General features: G+C 47.4%; 1 protein-coding gene across 1 annotated transcript in view; it reads right to left on the bottom strand.

Annotated features, from left to right (window-relative positions):
- Window positions 1-6,990: 6,990 nt before the first annotated feature.
- NHEJ1 (non-homologous end joining factor 1) overlaps window positions 6,991-20,825 on the bottom strand; it is a gene marked incomplete at both ends in the record, with an annotated part of 102,616 nt that continues 88,781 nt past the window's right edge. The window contains 3 exons of the mRNA XM_080720023.1: window positions 6,991-7,065; window positions 7,539-7,657; window positions 8,686-8,803. Of these exons, the coding sequence (XP_080576149.1) occupies window positions 6,991-7,065; window positions 7,539-7,657; window positions 8,686-8,803 (312 nt within the window). The remainder of the gene's footprint in view (window positions 7,066-7,538; window positions 7,658-8,685; window positions 8,804-20,825) is intronic.

The following is a 20,825-nucleotide window of genomic DNA, read 5'->3' as shown; positions in this document are numbered from 1 at the left end:
TTTCATATATCATCTGAGTATTAGTACTAACATTTCTCTTATATTAGGTTACTTGTGAATCCAAAACCCTTATTACCAGCTCCATCTTGCCCAACCAGTGCCATTCCACATGTGACACAGAACCAACTGGTAGTGCTTTGGAAGCACCAGTCAGCAGTAATACATGTAGCCGGCAGTCTTCCCTTCTCGCGGGGCAGCGGTCTTTTTCTGTCTTGACAAGAGAGCTCTTTACCAAGCACGATTTCCAGCAGTGCTGCTCTTGGTCCCTGAGTGAAGACCCTTTCTGCAGGCCTTCCCTACCGGCTCCAATTCCTTTGTGCAGCCCCTGTTCACCCTCAGGGCCCACGGAGGGAGGGGGAAGCCAGGATGGAGTGCCAGTCAAGAAGACTGCCCTTCCCCTACTCCAATCTCCCCTCTCCTGTCACCGATTTCTGACCGGCTGTCGATCCTATCAGGGGTCCATAAAGCTGGGAGGACTCTGGCCCTGGAGAGGGGGGTAGGGGTTAGGCAAACAGGCCAGGGAGGCAGTTGGTTGAAATTTAACCACAATATTCTTGGTCTCTATTGTTTTGAGTGAGGCCCAATATTTCCACAGCAGGATTATAGGATCTGATTAACCATGTTAGACAACAATGCCAAGCAGGGATGGGCTTCCCCTTCCAGCTGCCAATATGAGAAAGTAAACATAACACCCAGATTTCAGAAGGGACTCCGGCAGCCCCTGAGCCCCACTCGGGACTCCAGTCCCGACACTGTGGGGCCTAAAGTGAGAGGAGGAAGAGTGTGCCCTACATGCTCCTTTAACTGCTGGCCTTGGCCCAGCAGAACAAGTAATCCTGGCACAATCTTCCCAGGTGAGTCAAAGGCTGTGTGCTCCCCACACCCTGGAGTTTCTTTCAATGCCTCTTCCGGGTTCCCCTTGAAGGTTGGCCCAGATTCTCAGGAATCCACGAGAGTTGGATACCTAGAGGCCAGCACTTATTCAAAGGGGTCCAAGGGTGTGGACGGCAGCAAAGGCTCTGCCGGGCTCCAGATAGCAACACTGAGTGGGACTGGGGCTCAGCGGCTCAGAGCGAGTGATGGTTTGCTGCAGTGCTTCGTGCTCCCTGATTATGCACCAGGGGGAAAAAATGAGACCCCAGAGCCAGGCGCGGTGGCGCACGCCTGTAATCCCTGTACTTGAGAGGCTGAAACAGGAGGATCGCAGGTTTAAGGACAAGCTCAGCAAGTAGTGAGACTGTCATCAACCTACTGAGACCCCATTTCAAAATAAAAATAAATAGGGCTGGGGGTATAGTTCAGAAATAGAATGTGTCTGGGTCCAATCCCCAGTATGAAAAAGAAAGAAAGAAAGAAAGAAAGAAAGAAAGAAAGAAAGAAAGAAAGAAAGAAAGAAAGGAAAAGAAAAGAAAGAAAGGAAGGAAGGAAGGAAGGAAGGAAGGAAGGAAGGAAGGAAGGAAGAGAGGAAGAAAGAAAGAGAAAGAGAGAAATGAAACCCCAGAACTGAAGGGATACCTATAAAAGCACCATAAAGAAAGTTTTGCCTGGTGTAATGGCACAAACTGTTATCCCAGTACTTGGGAGGCTGAGACAGGAAGATTGAAGGTTCAAGGCCTCCTCGGCAACCCTGTTTCAAAATTTTAAAAAGGGGGACTGGGGATGTGGTTCAGAAGTAGAATGCCCCTGGGTTCAGTTCCTAGTATTAGAAAAGAATGTGTCAGGAGATGGGGTAGTGTACATGAAAGGTATCTGGGATGAGAGGCAGGGAGGATGGATGGCCTTCCAACTTCTCCAACATAGAACAGCTCCTAGGCCCCTATCACTAACACACAGCCAAGCTACCGGTACCTCCCTTGCTGGACGTTTCTCTCAGGGTAGGATCCTCTGCAGCTGTGGCCAGAGCAAAGAGGAGACCCAGAGCACTAAGAGCCCCAGACATGTGTATCCAGCAGAGCTTCCTGGGGGTCAGCCCAGGAAAAGCCCTCCAAAGCATGGGCTCTCTCCTCTCCCTGCGTTTCCCACTATCTAAGGGCCCAGTTTAACCCATTACAGCTTTGGCAGGGCGTACGTTTATGGATATTGGTAACAGGGTCTAGCAACCACGCCTCTGGACTCTGAGTTTTGGGGCTTCCTTGGGGATGTCACTTACTCCTTTTGGACAGTTTCTTCTTTAGGAAAATTCAAAGACAGAAACCACTTTGGGGCAGATTTTAGAAAAAAAATATCCTGCTTATTTATTTATTTATTTATTTATTTTGTGGTACTGGGGTTCTTGGAAGCCCTTCTTCCTCCGGGCTACACTCCCAGACCTATTTTATATTTTTGAAACAGGGTCTCTTACACCAGCACGGCTGGCTTCGAACCTGCGCGATCCTCCTGTCTCCGCCTCCCAAGCGCGGGGATTACAAGCGTGCACCACCACGCCCGGCTTATTTATTTATTTATTTGGTGGTACTGGAGGTGGAACCCAGAAGGCTTTCTACCTCCGGGCTATACTCTCAGACCTATTTTATATTTTATTTGGAAACAGGGTCTCACTAAGTTGCTGAGAGCCTCACTAAGTAGCTGAGGCTGGCTTCGAACCTGTGAGATCCTCCTGTCTCAGCCTCCCAAGCGCGGGGATTATAAGCGTTCGCCACCACGCCCGGCGTAGAGCATCTGACTGCATATCCCGCTTATTTGAAAACTCAGTTATGGTAAAGTGGTACCCTTTAGAGCTGGGCATGATGGCGCGTGCTTGTAATCCCGGCATTTGGGAGGCTGAGACAGGAGGATTGTTGTTCCAGGCCAGCCTCAGCTACTTAGTGAGGCCCTTTGCAACTCAGTGAGAACCTGTTTCAAAATAAAGAATAAAAAATAAGGCTGGGGATATCACTTGAAGGTAGAATGTCCCTGAGTTCCATCCCTAGGACTGCAAAAAAAAAAAGTACCCTTTAGTGCTATATCACCACAGTGATATTTTCCAAGTTAGAGTTAAAAACAACCCTCTCTTCATGAAGTATCATCTACTGAAATTAGGAAAACATGTCATGTAGGAAATATGTCTGCTGTTATGGATTACTAAAAGCAGAGTGGAGGGATAGGCAGAACAGATGGGGAACGCCATATCAGGAGGACGGGCTACTATGAAGAGTTGGGTTTTCTCTAAAGTCTTAGAAGCAAATCTTCCTAGCATTGTAAGTAGGAGAAAATAAGAAGGAAAATAAGTGTGGAGAAGAAACTGTCCTTGTTGGTGTCAGGAATAAGAGCAAACCGAGGGCGAGGAGGAGAGGCGCAGCTTTTCCCACTCTCTGGGTACAGAGTACACAAGGGGCTCCTGCGCATCTCCAGACAGACCTGGGCGAGGGATCAGGTAAGGGCTTGGGAAATGGGAAGCGTAAATGAACAGAAGGAAAGAAAAGGAGTCCAAATGTCCCAAGAATAAATCAAGCAGCAGCAGGCCTGGGTCTCAGGAGGGGTGGCACCCCTCCCTCCTCAGTGCCGCCTGTAGGTGCCCTGCACCAGGCCTGTGTGAGATCTTGATTCCCCCGAGCAAGGCTGCCAGGCCAGAGCACTGGAGCACAGAGATCACCCCTTGCCACCTTAGACCCTAGGAATGCCGGGGCTAGCTCCTTGGGACTCAGAGGAGGATAGCGACTGGAAGCCTCCTTCTTCCTTCTCAGTAACTTTACCATCCCTTGGAAACGAATGCTCCCCCATCTGGGAGAAAAGAATGGTCCTGATGGGATCATCCAGGACTCAGCTGGAGTGCTGCTGAGGAAGCCCTGTGAGGCGGTAGTTCAGGAGGTACCACTCAGCTGGAGTGCAGAATGAGGATTTCTCTCCCAGCAAAGAGCTTTCCTTAGTGGATTTCCCTGCAGGGCCGAGTAGGCCTTGCAACCTAGGTGGCGCTATTTCTCTACTTTTTAGGTCAAGTTGCCGCAGGAACTTCCTCGAGGTCCCAAGTCCCTGCTCCTGGTTTGCTGGCTTGCTCAAGTAAACCACCTTATATTATTTTTTTTTCTAAAAATACTCCAAAGCAATTGAAAGAGTCCCTTCTCCCACCAGCCAGCCCTGGCCCCAGCCCCGGCCCCGGGGAGCGGGCGGGTAGGCGGGGAGGTGGGCCGCTGCTTTATTAAACACAGGGAAAACTAATATTTACGGAATAAAATTTATGGAGCAGCCACGAGAATTCGACCCTTTTATGTGCATGTGGAGTGGGGGTTGGGCCAGGCTGGGGGCCTCAGGGAGGGGCCCAAGCCAGGGGGCAGGGCTGGAATACAGCCTGGCTAGGCCAATTTGTCAAAGCAGGGATTTCCCTGGCATTGCCCTGGGATGAATGAGTCTCCACCACCACCCCTGGATCAGGGTACAGGCTTCAGGACAAGGATGTCGAAGGCAAGGCCCCTAGCAGCGGTGTTTCCCTAAGGATGTACTATGCAGTACAGAAGGGAGAAACCTCTGGGGATACAGAGGTAGCGAACCGGAAGGTCATGAAGCATACTTACCTTTTGAAAAAGTCATGTAATCTTATACGAACATCAGCAAAGTTGTGTTCTTAGGATTTTTCTTTCAATTTTAGGGAATTTGTAGGTCCTGGTCCTCCCTAATGAAAAATGCCTGCTTGAGACTTGCTCTTAGGGCAACGGGTTATCCAGGGTGAAGAATCAATATTTTCTCCCAGCTTGCTGGGGAAGCTTTTCTATTTTCCTTGTGGTCACATACTGTGTAGACCCTTAGATTTGGTTATCTAAATTATGCTAAAAAGAATATAAAGAATAAAGTGAGCCGGGTAAAATGATGCATGTCTGCGATCCCAGTACTTGGAAAGCTGAGACAGGTTTGAGGCCAGCCTCAGCAACTTAGCAATACCCTATTTCAAAATAATAAATAACAAGGGCTAGGAGTGTAGCTTGGAGGTGAAATGCCCCCTGGATTTAATCCCCAGTACCAAAAAAACAAAACAAAAAAACCCCCAACAAAACCAACAAACAAAAAACCCAGCTAATAGACTGTTTTCACTTAGTTTCCAATTCACTTTGATGATGGGCATTACCAGGGACCCCTGGGGAGCTGTGGGCTGGAGGTAAAGGAAGTCAGCAGCAAGGGGAGACTAGAGGGCTGAGTCCTGGAGTCCTAAAGAGCTCCTGCCTTGAGGATCTCACCAGGCACAGGGAGAACATCCTACCAGAAGGAGACAGGGTGGTAAGATAAACCTGGGTATCACAGAAGATCAGAAGAGCCAACAGTGTTCCTGGAAAAAGCGTTTTCAGTAACGTCTACAATATTGTTGTTAAGAATTCCGCTGTTTGGGTTCAAATTCTAGCTGTCATTTATTAGTTGTATGGCCCTTTGATAAGTCATCCAATCACTCTAAGACTCAATTTCTTAGTGGGTTAACAGTATCTTTCTCAGATGAGACTGAAAATTCAGTATCAGGCACTTGACTAGATAGGCTACCTGGTGAACATTAACTGCTCAGCAAATGTCAGCTGTTTATTACTATTATTCTTCTTAAAATAATCAGGACTTCATTATCAAGTAGATTCATTATCAATCTAAGTAGATGGTCGTCTACCCATGGCTTGGAATCAGTGTAGAAACACAGGTCCCAACTAGTGAGGATTCATGAACTAGGAGATCAGCAAAAAGTACGTATGCCAGAAGAGGGATCTGTTTTTTTTTGTTGTTGTTGTTGTTTTGTTTTTTTCTGGATGTCTCCCTACCTAAGGGTTCCCAATGAACTTCTGTGTTTTATTTATTTATTTTTATTTATTTTATTTTTTATTTTTGCTGTACTGGGGATTGAACCCAGGACTAAGTGCTTGCCTAGCAAGTATTTTACCACTGAGCTACATCCCTAGTCATTTTTTAAAATTTACTTTAAATTTTTTTTTTTAATTTTTCAAGATGGGGTCTCACTAAGTTCCCTCGGCTGGACTCAAACTTGCAATCCTGCTTCAGCCTCCCAAATAGCTGGGATTATAGATGTGCACTACTGTGCCCTGCCTGAGGTCTACTTTCATTCCTATCTCTCCAAGGTAATTTCATAAGGCGTTACTCTAGAGGAAGACTTAGCAGAGGAGGTCCGGGGGCTGGCCTGTCCTGGGGTGCCCAGCGGTGTCTCAGATTCTGCCATTTCATATAGCTTTTATACTTTTTCTTGCTAAGCACTATTCATTCTATAGGCCAATTATGTTGTCCTGGGAAGACCTTAGGCCATGTCCTGTTTCCTGTCACCTTAGTTCTTCTACTTAGTATATTACTTAAAGTGGAGTAGAGAATGAGAAAATCAAGTTCCTTTTTCTCCCATCCCTGGGAACCTACCTTGGCCCTAGTATTCTGAAGCTCCTTATAATTCCAATTCCCACGTACCTGGCAAGCAGAAAATGTGTCCCAAATTGGCAGAGGAGAGCAGCAGTCCGTCTGTCTTGTCACCATGGAGAGAGTCCTTAAGATCAAAGTTTCTGAAGTGGAGAAAGCCCAGGCCACAACAGAGCCTTAAGAAGACCTAAAGGATTGAACTGAGAGCTAGACTTCACCCAGAGACAAAAAAAACCCAGTGAGGGGAGACAGGTTGTGAGTTCCACGTTAAGTAATTGCAAAAGTGGGGAATGGGAATAATTTTTATTCCATGTTAAAGAGAGAAGAGGGATTCTGAAGAGCATCTGGGACTGGCTAGGAACTCTGGAGAAAGGCACAGGCTTCCTGAGTACATTCTGCCCTTTGGAGGATTTGATCTATATTCTTAAAGTCCAAGTTACAGTCTTCAGTTAGAGAACCTCCACCTAAGAGAGGAGGGTGTGGGGTTCCCAGAGACTGGCTTCCACTCTAACAGGGAAGGCCAGGGCCCAGCGGTTAGAGCCTCCGTGGTCGGCAGTCCCATTCAGCCAGCCTTTTGCCCTGTGTGCCTCTGACTGCAGTCTGTTGGAGGGATGCTCTGCCATCTGAGCTCCTTTCTAGGTGATGCTTAGAAGCTGGTCCATCCTCAGCAGTTGAGACCATGACAGGTTAACTGAAGAGCCCCCGGGGCTTCTTCCTCTTGGCCTTTGACAATTGAGGTCTCTGCGTGGGGCCCAAAGTATCCTAGAGGAAGAAGGAACCCAAGTTAATAAAGGTTTTAGAACAGATCTACTTACAATAGGAAAAGAACCTTCTTCCTCTCATGGCTCCAGGTTAGGATGGGCTTTGAAACATCTGACATGGACGTTCTGACGTTTTTGTTTGGCAGTAACTGTGATCTAAGACCCCAATAGGAGATGTGTACATGCTTTTTCTCCTAAGGAACAGCCCCACAGACAGACCACCACTGGGGGAGAGACAAGATGAAAAAGGAGTTGAGGTTCATCATTCAGAACAATAATGGCAGTGAGGAGCTAGCAGGGGAGGATGGCAGAGACCAGGCCTCTCTGCAGTTTGTTAGTCTGCTCACAAACAGCCCTCACTACTATTGAGGCAGCACTAACCAGGCAGCGACTGCAGGGACCACTGGCTGGAGGCTGGAGGAGCCGGTCCCTCCGGTTCTCAGAACCCCGTCCAGGAAGCTGCCCACCACTCACCATGGGCTCTTTCTTGGGCACTGTGGTGCTTGGTGCAGAGGAGACTGGCTGTTCTGGCTGACTCAGAAATTGGTAATCAGCTTCTTGAGGGGAGGTGCTGCCTGAGGTCGGAGCATCTCCTGAAACTAGAATGACAAAGAGGGGGTAGTGAGAAATGCTGCTTCTTACCAAGAAGATATTAACACCTAACAAGTAGACAAAGGCCAGAGTTTGGTACTAATGAATTTACATATAGAAGTGGCCACAAACCCAACTTCCTGCTGACTTTCAGAAAGCCCTGTTTCTATGCAGCTTCTCCAGGCCTACTCTCAGCAGGCAGAAGAGGGTGTCCTTGACCCAAAAGAGCCAGCTGTCTCTCTGCACTTTCCTGACGTCTGTCGGCAGGGACAGAAATCCTTCCGCTGATTCTCTTGCCAACCCCTGACACTGGCCAGTGCCGTCTAAGAGAACTTTCTGCTGTGAGGGCGTGTCCTGTGCCTGCGCTGTCCAACTTGGTAGCCACTGGGCATGTGTAGCTATTAAGTATTTGAGATATGGCCAGAGCATGTGAGGAAATGAAATTTTAATTTTAATTTGTATTAATATAAAGTTATTTATTTTTATTTCTTTTTTGTGGCACTAGGGATGGAACCCAGGGGCATTCTACCTTCTATACCCCTGGCCCTATTTTTTATTCTTTCTTTCTTTATTTTTTTTATTTTTTATTTTTTGGTGGTACTGGGGTTCCTGGAAGCCCTTCTATCTCCGGGCTACACTCCCAGACCTATTTTTACATTTTTATTTGGAAACAGGGTCTCCTAAGCCAGCGCGCGCGGCTAGCTTTGAACCTGCGCAATCCTCCTGTCTCTGCCTCCCAAGCGCAGGGATTACAAGCGTGCGCCACCACGCCCGGCTTTTAATCTTTATTTTGAAACAGGGTTTCACTGAATTGCAGAGGGCCTCACTAAATAGCTGAGGCTGTCCTTGAACCCGGATCCTCCTGTCTCAGCCTCCCGAATGCTGGGATTACAAGTGTGTGCCACCATGCCCAGCTGTCATATTAATATAAATTTAAATAGCTACATATGGCTGAAGCTACCATACCGGACAGCACAAACCTAGACCCCAACTCTAACCCCAGGCCGAAGCTCTTTCTGGAGCCGCTCACCAGTGTCTTGGTGCTTCTGTCCCACCTGCACCACCTGCTTGGTGACTGCCACATACAGACTCTGCAGATTCATAACAAAGGGCCTTCCATCGCCAATACTGCATGCCTCCGGTAGCTTCTACCAAGGAGAGGAGATACAGATGTTGGTTACACTGTCTGGCCAAAGAAAAGGGATCTGATATCCCACTGGAAGAAATGGCATCAACACTAAATGATTTTATACAAAGTTATTGTATCTAATATAGGGTACCCCTGTCCAAGCCTGCTCAACATGATAAAGTATTCTTGGGAGGCCTTATCCTCTGAAAGGCAATTCTGAATGTATCTATTTCCTCCAGTCCTTGATCTGTGTGATGTTTTCCTGTTGGTTTGTTTCTAGGAGTTTTCTTCTATAGGGATGACCTCTCAGAGGGCTATTTTAGGGAACTGGCTTCCCTAAGTTGTCCATGAACTGTTTAGTTCACTATTTTAACAAAATTTACTCCTAAATGTCCATGCTAGAGAGAGAAAAGGAGTGATATCTAGGAGAGGGGGAAGGGAACAAAATGGAAGGAAAGACTGAGAAACAAGAACAGATTGTGGAGCCATGAAGCTTGTCAGAGGAAAACGAAGATGTGAAATACAGTCCACTCATCTTTCGAGACCTACCTACCATTTTCTATTCCCTACTGTAATCCCATGGTGCTTTACTACAATCCATGCATCCTCAATGGGGATATTATTTCCCACAAGGTGGTGAAAACATTTTCATTTTGTAGTGCTGAGGATTGCTTGTAGGGCCTCACACATGCTGGGTAAACACTCTACCAATGAACTACATCCCAAACTGAAAACTGTTTTTTGATGGGTAAAAAAAGTTACTCTTTTAAGGTATTATACAGAGATATAAATATAGTAGATACACAGGTTTTTAAAAAATAAATCCAACTGCCGGGCGTGGTGGCGCACGCTTGTAATCCCCGCGCTTGGGAGGCGGAGACAGGAGGATCGTGCAGGTTCGAAGCCAGCAGCGCTGGCGTAAGAGACCCTGTTTCAAAAATATAAAATAGGTCTGGGAGTGCAGCCTGGAGGAAGAAGGGCTTCCAGGAACCCCAGTACCACCAAAAAATAAATAAATAAATAAATAAATAAATAATAAATCTGAGAGGGGGAAATTAGGAAAAATGTCTTAGAAGGGAGATGATCATGAAAAAACGCTGAGAAACATTACAATAATTACATTATATTTCCTTTGCTATGGAATGAGCTGTGGATTTATATACACAGCAAAGTGCCTGCCCTAGTTCTAGTTTCATATACTTGGCTGAAATGAGCTGAAGTAATGGCTTAAGACTGAACAAAGTACAATAAAAATGAGAAGAAAGAATATGGTATCCAGTGGTCCCAAACCTGGCTGCATTTCAGAATCTTGGACTGGACCCAGACCTACTTCATCTGTCCCCATGCATGCCAGTTGTCATAGTTCCCAGCCAAGTCAGCCCGTCCCCAAGGGCAGCCATGCCAGCAGCACATACGGGAACCAACCCAAGAATCCTTGGCCCATGAGACGGGCCCATATCTCATGTCAAGGGCACCCTTTTTGGGCTCTCAGGGCTTTTATTTCTGAACCCCCCCCCCCGTGGGAGAAGAATGGAAGAGAAAGAATATGAGAAGCGGTGAAGTAGGTGCTGAACCATAGTCAGGACTGTACAGTTATCTTTCCTGGAGTGGGGTAGTAGCTGAAGAACTTGTTGATCCCCAGGAAATAGAACATTCATTTCTACTCCAGCCCTACCTCCATAAACAGTATCGCAGGCTTGGACTTTCTTTGTTTTTATTGCAATGTAACACCGGGTTTCAGTAAGGCTTGGACTTTCACTGGAAACCACAGACAATGAATCAGGAGCCCTGAATCTAAACTTTGCCTCTAGCAATTATCACACGATCAGCTGTCCCATTAGCCATCTACACCAGCACTCCTCAAGAGTGACCTGAAACAGGGGAGGCAAAATATCAAGCCACGCCACCTCTACCCTACCCAATTCTCCTTCCTAGGTTTGCTCCCCAAGCCCAAGCCACCATCTCCTCGACTGGACAGGCAGAGGGCCCTGGTAGTGAAGAGGCAAATAGCTACTCTCCTTCCTTCAGTCCCCAGGCTCTCCCTTCACATTGCTCAAGCAATGAAGCCTCTCCAGGGCCACTCATACACGGCTTGGTAGGCATTGTGCTGTCTGTAAGAATGGGCCAGGCAGAGTCCTGGCAGTCCAGGGTCATTTCCTCCCGCCCTTTCTATGAAACCAAACAGACTCATAAATGTTCCAGGGTGATCTTTACCCAGCTCATCTATGTAACCTTAAAATGAAGTGCCAGAAATGAAGGGCTAGTTCCCTGGACCTAGGTCCAAATCTAGAACTCCGCCTTAGCTCCTCCTCTATCCTTCCCCTTGTCAGAGAGTCTGGTCCTGCAGTTGCTGCCAAAGGTCATCCCATACAAGTGTCTGTTCTCACAACAGTACTAGGCACTGAACACTGCTGCATTTGCTGAATACTTACTACATGCTAGGCACTATTCAAAGTACTTTAAATGCATGAACCCATTCTGGTCTTGTTCACTACTAATTTCCTGGTATCTAAAACAACCCCTGGTCCATGGTCTGGGCTCAGTAAGAATTTGTGAATGCATGGACATGGTAGTCAGTCACAACCCCGTAAGAGGTGGAGCAGGATTAGAATCCAGGCAGTCTGGCTTCGGGGCCCACATATGAAATTGCTCCCCTATTTACTTATCTGACAGGAGTTTTCATCAATAATCCAGCCTCTCTCAGGAGCACAGCCCATAATCCCTCACATTACAGTTGATCTGTCATCCCTAAAGTAACGAAAAACAGTGAGCAGATATAAAGGAGGCAGCTGGTGCAGACTGAACCCCTTGGGGCTGTGAGGCCGCAACTTAGTCCCATTCCAGCCACCCCCAGCATCCTGCTTCCTTGTATGCCATTTCAGAATGTGCTAGGAAGAGACTTGTGGAGGCCTGAGCTCGGAAGGAGAAACATTCGTTCCCAGAGCAGGACAATGGTGGGGGCGAGGTGGGGCAGGCGGCAGAGATCAAAGGGAGAATGCTGGAGTCAGAACTAAGCCAAACAAATAGTGTCCCCTGCTGTAAGTACGAGTGAGCCAGGAGCGCGGTGTACCAGCCACAAAGCGGGTCACTGCCCAGAATGGGAGGGGAAGAAGAGTCAGGTCAACCTACTGTGGAACCTGTTCATCTGATTAACACAGAGTCAACTCTGGCCAGCAAAAAAAAAAAAAAAAAAAAAAAATCATTGGGATTTTATGTGCCAGGTGCTCAGGACCGGGGGGTGGGGGAATGGATGCGTCAATCCTTTCTTGCTCAGAACAGGTCTGGGTCAATACAATGATAAATAAAAGCCCTGCTTCTAGGAGTGCACATTTGCATGCATGAGATAGGCAGATATATGTTGTTTGGCTTTGTTTTTCAAACAATTTGCTCGAACAGTTATATACAAAGGGCAGTAGAAACCCAGAGAAGAGAGGGATGTATTCCAACTGAGAGTCCTGCAGAAAGCGGGGAGGTAGTGACATCAAGGGCAGCCTTGCACGGTTAGACTGGGTGTGGTGGAAGCGTGTGCGGCCCCAAGGTGTGAGGAGGACAGGCTGTGCGGATGTATCTCCTGGGAAACGTGACTGGAGTTCACACCCACCAGGTTGCCAAGGACTGCACTTTCTAAATCAAGGTTACACTTGCGGGAATTTCCTTTTATTTCTCAAAGTGACTTTCTCTACTATTCACTGTTTGTGAAAGCTTCCTTGGCTCCAAATGAACAATGACACAAAGATGAGGAATCGGAAGCCTCCTCTACGTTTCCCTTTTGAGACTCAGTTTTATTCCCTTAGTGCTTCTTCACCACTGACTTCCAGTATCATGACTTCTCAGTAGGCACACGGCTACAGTCCACTCCCATCTCTATGGCCTGTTTTATTCTTCCATCTCCAGTTCACTAGGACTTTGGCTCCTGCTATTCAGCCATATCAAAAGCTTTAGGAAAACAAAAGTTACAGAGAAATAATGTGACCGGGCCTTTGGTTTCCTCTTCCCTATCCCTATTACAACCCATTTTGGGTCTCAAGGCCAACTCCCCTCTTTCACGGTAGCTCCCATTCTCCAGCTCATCCAGAAATTCTAAGATTCCCAAAGGATTCAATGGTGAAATCCCAATGGCCACTTCCAATTAGATATCCATAATCTATATCTCTTCCCCCTCTTACCTTTCTTTCTTCTGAGACTTTTTTTTGGTGGAGAGATACTTTAGGATCCTGGGTAAGGAAAGGGGCTACACCCTGATACACTGTTCACCCTAGAAATCCTGGCTCTGGTCTGAGCACAGATTTAACAGAATGACAAGGGAAAACAAGCTAACTGGGTCTCCAGCATCTGCCTTTGAGCAGGTCTTTATAGCCCCAAGGGCCCGACACTGGCTGTCACAGTGATTGCTGGGCAGGGCCTGCGGCTCTAGGTACAAACATCACTCCCAGGAGAACCCACAATCTCAGGTTCGGGAATCATGATAATGTTCATTCTTAGCTTCTCTTAGGGGTAAGAAGGAAGAGTGCATTAGAACACGGGGCAGGAACATGATACAGTTTCGTTTGTTTTATTTATTTATCTGGCAGTGCTGGACTCAACTCGGGGCCCGTGCACACTAGGAAAGCGCTCTAACACAGAACGACGCCCTAGGCGCCCGGTAATGCGGTTAGTTCTGAGTGGAGGTCAAGGCAGGCGCATGGAGACGGTGACATCTCAGAGACCTAAACGGAAGCGAAAGACTAACCTGTGGGCTGAGGCAAGTGAGGAGGATTCCCACTCACCTGGACAGACTCAGCCGAGGCATATGTTCCGATTAACTGAGCGCTCTTTCGCTCTTGTAAGTCTCTCGATTGAATGATAAAGTAGACGGTTACCCTACGTCAGAGGAAGACGATGGCAGGCATGTGGATACGCGTGTTTATAAGAGTGAAGGTAATGTAATATTACCTTTTATTCTGTGAGGTGGGAGACCATTAGGACACATGGGCACAAGGTGAAATAGTCTGCTGTACATCTCAGAAGGACTGCTCCCGGTGTAAAAGGGCCAGAGAAGCAGCGGGCAGGCCTGGCAGGTGAGAGGTGAAGGCAGCCCAGACTGGGGTGACAGTGGGGACGGTGAGACTGGTGAGAGTCTGGAGGAATCTGGAGGGATATCCAACTTGCCTTCAAGCAGATGGACTGGGTGTAGGAGGTGGGAGGAGTCGGCACAAGGCAGAAGTTGCAGGGGGATGACCTAGAAACTTAAAGTGAAATCCCTGAGTCACGGATAACCCGACTTGGCTCCTGGTCCGCCACACGGACTCAGCCTCTGTGGTGAAAGGGCGCGAGCCAGAAGGAAAGGTGGATCAGGGCCAGGGGCGGCGCGAGCTGAAAGGGAGGAAGCCCAGCGTGGCTTCTCACTCAAAGAGGAAGATGCGGCACCCAGGAAACGGGGACAAAATTCTTAGAAGAAAAAATGAAACAATCTTTAAGTCCCAGCTTTAGTCTGGAAGACCTGGATTAATACATAGGCTCTTCTACTTGCTAGCTGTGATGCTCTGGGAAAGTTACTAAACTCAATGTCTGATTTTTGAGCTAGGAAAGGAGAGAAGGGGAGAGAGATGATGGAGAGTGGAGGAAGGGAGGGAACTGAGAAAGACTAAAACTAACATCATCTACATCACAGAGTCTATGAAAAGATCACATGAGAACCCAAAAGGTGCTGCTCCTTCCCTTCGCAAGGCAGATGGAGACTCTCCTTGCCCAATCCCACTCCTGGGTCCAGCTGGCTCAAGTAACGCCCTAATGCCGGGCTACACAGAGAAACCAAGGCCTTTTCTCCACTGGCATCCCAAAGCACGTCATCTTGGAACAGTCCAGGGACTAACCAAGGCCCAGGTCAGGCAGGCAGGCAAGGACACCTAGCCAGCAACAGCGGGTAGCTCCCTGTCTGCCATCACCGAGTGTGCTTACGCACACACCAAGATGGCAGGCTGCAGCATCGGAAGGCCTGGCTCAGCCGGGCGTGGTGGCGCACCTTGTAATCCCAGCACTGGGGAGGCTGCGACAGGAAGGATGGCGGTTTGCAGACAGCCTCAGCTACTACTTAATGGGGTCCTTTGCAACTCATTGAGACCCTGTTTCAAAATAAGGAATAAAAAAAATAGGGCTGGGGGTGTCACTCGGAGGTAGAATGCCCCTGGGTTCCATCCCCAGTACTGCAAAAAAAAATAAAAATAAAAAAGGAAAGAAAGAAAGAAAGAAAGAAAGAAAGAAGGAAGGAAAGAAAGGAAAGAAAGAAGGCAGGCCTGGGTCTAAGTCTTAGCTGTCTTAGCTCGCCAATTACCAGCTGTGTTACTAGCCTCTTTGTACCTCTGTCCCCTCACCAGGACAGTAAAGGGACTGATACCGCCTGGTATACGCGGATGGACTGAGGCGTTTGTAAAGGGTGCTGCTCAGTGGTGTGATGTCTCTTTTCCTCCATGTGCACCTCAAAGATCTCCATTCTCCACTTCCTTAGGACCTGCCCAGGAGCCCGAGGGTTCTCCTTCACGCTCTTTGTCCTCTTCTGGGGGAAGCGAGTGGGTACCAGAGTGAAGAGTGAGCGACTCCTCTCTAGACGCACACACAGCACACAGCCTGCTTCCCACAATTTCGGCAAAGTACTCTACCGAGCCCAGCACATCCAGCAGTGTCAACCAGGACCCTTTCTCACCGCCATTTACAGCTTCCTCAAGTGAAGGCTCTGCTGTGCCATCTTTTGGCGGTCCTGCAGATTGAACCCAGGGGCATTTTACCTGTGAGCGACACCCATAACCCTATTTTATTTTTTTATTTTGAAACAGGATCTCACTAAATTTCTGAGGGCCTCACCAAGTTGCTGAGGCTGCCATCCTCCTGTTTCGGCCTCTCAAAAACTGAGATTAGAGGTGTGTGCCACCATGCCTGACCTGTCATCCCCATTTTTTAAGTAATATGTACTCTGTTAAGAGATAGTTGGAGGATTTTTTGTTTTTGGTTTGTTCATTTATCTTATAAACCATGATGGGGATGGACTTTGGGCCTCGTGCATGGTAGGCAACTGTTCTGCTGCTGAACTATATCCCTGGCCCTGGGTATTTAGAAAAATATGAAAACATGCAGAAATATCATACAAATAGTTAATGGTATCAAATAGTGTTTGATGGACTCAGTCCCACAGTTTCCTCCGAGTCTGAGAGACAAACATGAATAAATAAACAAATAATGATGTGGTGGTGACCTCTAGGTTGTTAGAGGACGATGATCTTCCTCTCCTTTCTCCCACCTAGTTTTAAAGGAGGGGCGGAAGCCCCACAGCGGCTCACTTGGGTGGCGTTTCTGAGTCTCAGGCAAGACCCAACTGTGAAGTGTCCCTCTGTTTTGTCCCTCACAGAGGACCCCTCTATCAGCTCGCTGCTGAGAACCTTGGTGAGTTGGGAGGAACACAGCCACACTGCCCTTGAAGTTCTGCGTGTGAAATCGGCGAGACAGCTGACACTGTGCTGTGTTTGGTCTGACTTAGCTTTGTTTGGGTCTGTGCCTGCAAGGAGGCCATCCTGGGCCATTCTGCCCTGCCGCCACTGACCTCCACCATTCGCCTCTGGCTCCAGAGCTTCCACCCAGCCCTGGGCTACAAGAAAAAGAAGCCAGAGGGCCTGAACATAATCCTGTGTTTAGAGACCTTGCAAATTAATTCCATCTAAGGACCTTGCAAACGAATTAAATTGACATTCACCGTGCCCCGCCTCTCCCATGTAACAAGGTGGGAGAGCGGTCTGCAGGCTCTCTACCTGCAGGCGCCCAGCGTGCGATCTAGTCAAGTTGCGTGCTCACTTTCTCTGCGGCCTCCCTTCAAAGTGGGAGAGTTTTGCTGTTTCACTCCCTAATGATGCTGGAAACACAGTGGAGATTAAGGTAGTAAGAAGTTCAAAATGGCCTGAAATCCAGTCCAAGTCTGATACCTATTATTCAGATTTTTTTTTTTTCTGGTTCAGTTCAAGGCCTAGCTAGCTCCTTAAGGGTACAGTCAGAAGAAAAGGGAGGAGCCAGGCATGGTGGTGCATGACTGTAATCCCAGCATTTGGGAGGCTGAGACAAGAGGATCGCAGTTCATGGGCACCCTCAGCTACTACTTAGGCCCTTTGTGACTCAGTGAGACCCTATTTCAAAATAAAGAATAAAAAATAGGGCTGGGGTGTAGCTTGGAGGTAGAATGCCCCTGGGTTCCATCCCCAGTACAAGAAGAAGAAGAAGGAGGAGAAGGAGGAGGAGGAGGAAGAGGAGGAGGAGGAGGAGGAGGAGGAAGAGGAGAAGAAGAAGAAGAAGAAGAAGAAGAAGAAGAAGAAGAAGAAGAAGAAGAAGAAGACGACGACGACGACGACGGAGGAGGAGAAGGGAGATGGGAAGAAAGATTATAAAAGGAGTCAACCCAAAGAGAAGGCCTAAATAATATTCCTAAGATTAACGTTTCTTAAAACCATGGCGCTAGGGAGTGAACTTGGGTGTGCTAAGCATGAGTTCACCATGGAGCTCACTCCCAGCCCCAACACTGGCTACCTTGTTTAATGGTTCCAGGGTATGGGTGCTAGGATAAACATGTTAGTATATATCCCAATTCACTTCCATAGTTTCCTTAGGTTAGACACTGAAATCACCCTCATTTTATATATGAGAAAATGAAGAGTTAAGTAACTCAACCAAGGTCACAGCAGCGTGGAAAAGCAGACGGCCCAGGAAGGTGAAGTCCAGAAGCTGTCCTTGAACCACCACCCGAATGTCTCTCAGAGCCCCCCAACCACGTCGTCCTCATGCTCCTGGCCCTGTAAGGATGGGTCGGTCCCTGTTACAAGCTTTTACCTCCTCTCCTACATCTCCAAAGGGTCCAAGAGGCTGAGAGAGGGGAAAGACAAAATGCTTTCTCAAGAAGGGGAGGCTTTCTTAACCCCTGTGTGGCCTTCAAGGGTACCAAAAGTCAGAAAAATGGATCTCTGGCACGGGGAGGCTCTAGATGAATCTCCTTTTCAAAGGAGCACAGCCCCTCAGAGTCATTGCAGGAAGGCCCCTCAGCTCTGCCCCCAAAGAAAAATAATGGCGAAGGGAGTGGAAGTGGAGGCGGGGGCGGGGCCGCAGCTCTCATAAGAGCCCTTTGTGGTGGCTGCCTCTGAAAGGAGGTTTTGCTAGACAAGGTGGGACTTCTCAAGGTGACAAGCAAATGGTACAGACTGAGCTGTGACCCTCAGCTCCCTCCACACCACCCCCTCCCCTTTGGAGGGCCAGAGCCCAAACCGTCCCTGGAGCCCCACCCAGCCCCAGCACAAACCAGGGCTTTCTAGTCTGGAGAACAGCTAATGAGCGGCAAAGGGGCTTGCGGGACCAAAGTGGTTTCCTGGGGGGGATGAGTCCCCAGAACCCTCAGAAAGCGCAGCAGTGAGGCTTATTCCTTCTTCTCTTTGCTCCCACTCCTTCCCCAGAACAAGCAGCTCCTGTCCCTCTGGCTCGGGGAGGGGGCTCCCGCCAGCCTCGCAGGGGGACAGCCAGCCTGAACGTTAGCGTAGACCTCTCTCAAGTGCTGCCACCTCGACATCCTTTTCCCAAGTGGAAATAAAACAGTGTGCTGGCAATCCAAAGGAAAACAGCACCATGTCTGATGACAAAAAGAAAACCATGGCTCTAAGGCAGGCCGGTGGCTTGAAGCCTGGGCCGCTAGCCCTGTGCAGATTTCAGCTTTTTCCTGGCTCAGTGGAGAAGCGAGGGCAGTTGCCAGGTCTGTGGCACAGAGGTGATTTAGGGGATCTGTGGTGTTCTCTGCAGGACCTCCACACTGTACCTAGGAGATTCTCTTTCACTAGGATTACACGCTTGACAGCTGGGAACATAGCCCGTGGCGGGGTTCAAGGGCTCCCTGCAGACACCTGCCTGCTCTCTGGGGAGGTAACATGGTGTCCTCTCTACCCTGAGAAATATTACTCATCACAGAGAGATGCACCACGTCCACAAACACACACGCACATGCCCACGGTCACACCATGCAGGCACGACAGGGCCTGGTCTTGACAACCTTGAGTTGGTAAAGATTTCTTAACCATAAAAGAAAAGACTGGCAAATTGGACTACATTAAAATTAGAACTTCTGGCTGGGTGTGGTGATGCACACTTGTAATCCCAGTACTTGGGAGGCTGAGACAGGAGGAGCCAGGTTTGTGGCCAACCTCAGCTACTTAGTGAGGCCCTCTGCAACTTAGTGAGACCCTTTTTCAAAATAAAGAGTAAAAAAAAAAAATGGGGCTGGGGGTGTAGTTTGGTGGTAGAATGCCCCTGGGTTCAACCCCCAGTACCCCCCTCACACACACAAAATTAGAATTTCTGTTTCTTTTGTTTTATTTTTGTTTTTGTTTTGGTGGTACTGGGGTTCCTGGAAACCCTTCTACCTCCGGGATACACTACAAGACCTATTTTATATTTTTATTTGGAAACAGGGTCTCTTAAGCCAGCGCCGCTGGCTTCAAAACTGCGCGATCCTCCTGTCCCCGCCTCCCAAGCACAGGGATTACAAGTGTGCGCCACCACGCCCGGCAGAACTTCTGTTTGTTAAAAGGCACAATTGAGTAAACAAAAGAGCAAGCGTAGAGTCTGAGAAAATATGTGCAACGTATATAACCAATGAAAAGACTTACTTCCAAAATAAGTAAAAAACTCAAAAATCAATAAGAAAAGTTAACCAAATAAAAATTGGCAAAAGGCTTAGCCATATCTAAGTGATTATTAATTACATAAAAATAAACAAAACCTCAGTCATTATAAAAATTAAAACCACAAACGGATATCACCGTGTAGTCACCATAATGGCTCGAAGGGAAAAAGGCAAATAATATAAAGTGCTGAAAAAGCTGTGTTACAACCTAAACTCTCACGTACTGTTTGTGTGAGTATAAATTGATATGATCACTTTAGAAAACCATTTGGCAGCCTCTACTACATCTAAATATTCGCATCCCTGTGACCCAGTCATCCCAATTCATTGTGTCTATTCCCACACAAACAGGCAAATTGTGTTTTATAGTGAAATATTATACATAAAAAACATTAATAAAATATTGCTATATACAGCAATATTGATGAGTTTCATTAACATTTTGCTGAGTGAAAGAAGTCAGATACAAAAGAATGTAGGTCATATGACTCCATTTGTATGAAACTCAAAAACAAGCAAAATGAATGCTATTAGAAGTCAGGACAGTGGTTACTCTCTGGGTGTGGTAGGTACTGAGAGGGAAAGGGCAGTGCTTTGAGCACTGGAAATTTTCTAGTTCTTGATTTGGGTAGTTACAAAACTGTGCTCACTTTGCAATAATTCCTCAAACTGGGCACTTATAATATTGGCACTTTTCTATATGCGTCTTGCATTTTACTTTGAAAAGTTTGTTAATAGAAAGATTGGAAGCTAGGCACAGTGCCACATGCCTGTAACTCCAGTGCTTTAGAGGCTGAGTCAGGAGGATTGCAGATTCAAGACCAGCCTCAGCAACTTAGCAAGACATTGTTTTAAAATAAGAAATAAAAATTGTGCTATAGTTGTGTCTCAGAGGTGGGATGCCTCTGGGTTCAATCTCTAGTACTAAAGAAATAAATATTTTAAAAGGCTGGGTATATGGCTCACTGGTAGAGCACTTGCCTGGCATGTGCAAGGCCCTGAGTTCAATTCCCAGCATCACATAAAAGTATATTAATGAACAAAATCACTATCAAAAACAGTTCCTTAAAAAGTTAAACTCTGCTGGGTGTGGTGGCACACACTTGTAATCCCAGTACTTGGGAGGCTGAGAGAGGAGGATTGCAGGATTGCGGCCAGCCTCAGCAACTTGTGAGGCTCTCTGCAACTTAGTGAGACCCTTTTTCAAAATAAAGAATTAAAAAAAAAAATAGGGCTAGGGGTGTAGCTCAGAGGTAGAATGCCCCTGGGTTGGATCCCCAGTTCTGGAGGGGAAAAAAGGTTAAACTCTGAATTAGTATATGACCCAGAAATTCAACTCTTAAGTATATACTCAAGAGAAGTGAAT

The sequence above is a fragment of the Muscardinus avellanarius genome (genome assembly GCF_963383645.1).
Source record: "Muscardinus avellanarius genome assembly, chromosome: 2".
Lineage (NCBI taxonomy): Eukaryota > Metazoa > Chordata > Mammalia > Rodentia > Gliridae > Muscardinus > Muscardinus avellanarius.
The sequence above is the reverse complement of the archived record's forward strand: the minus strand, read 5'-3'. Positions and strand labels throughout refer to the sequence as shown.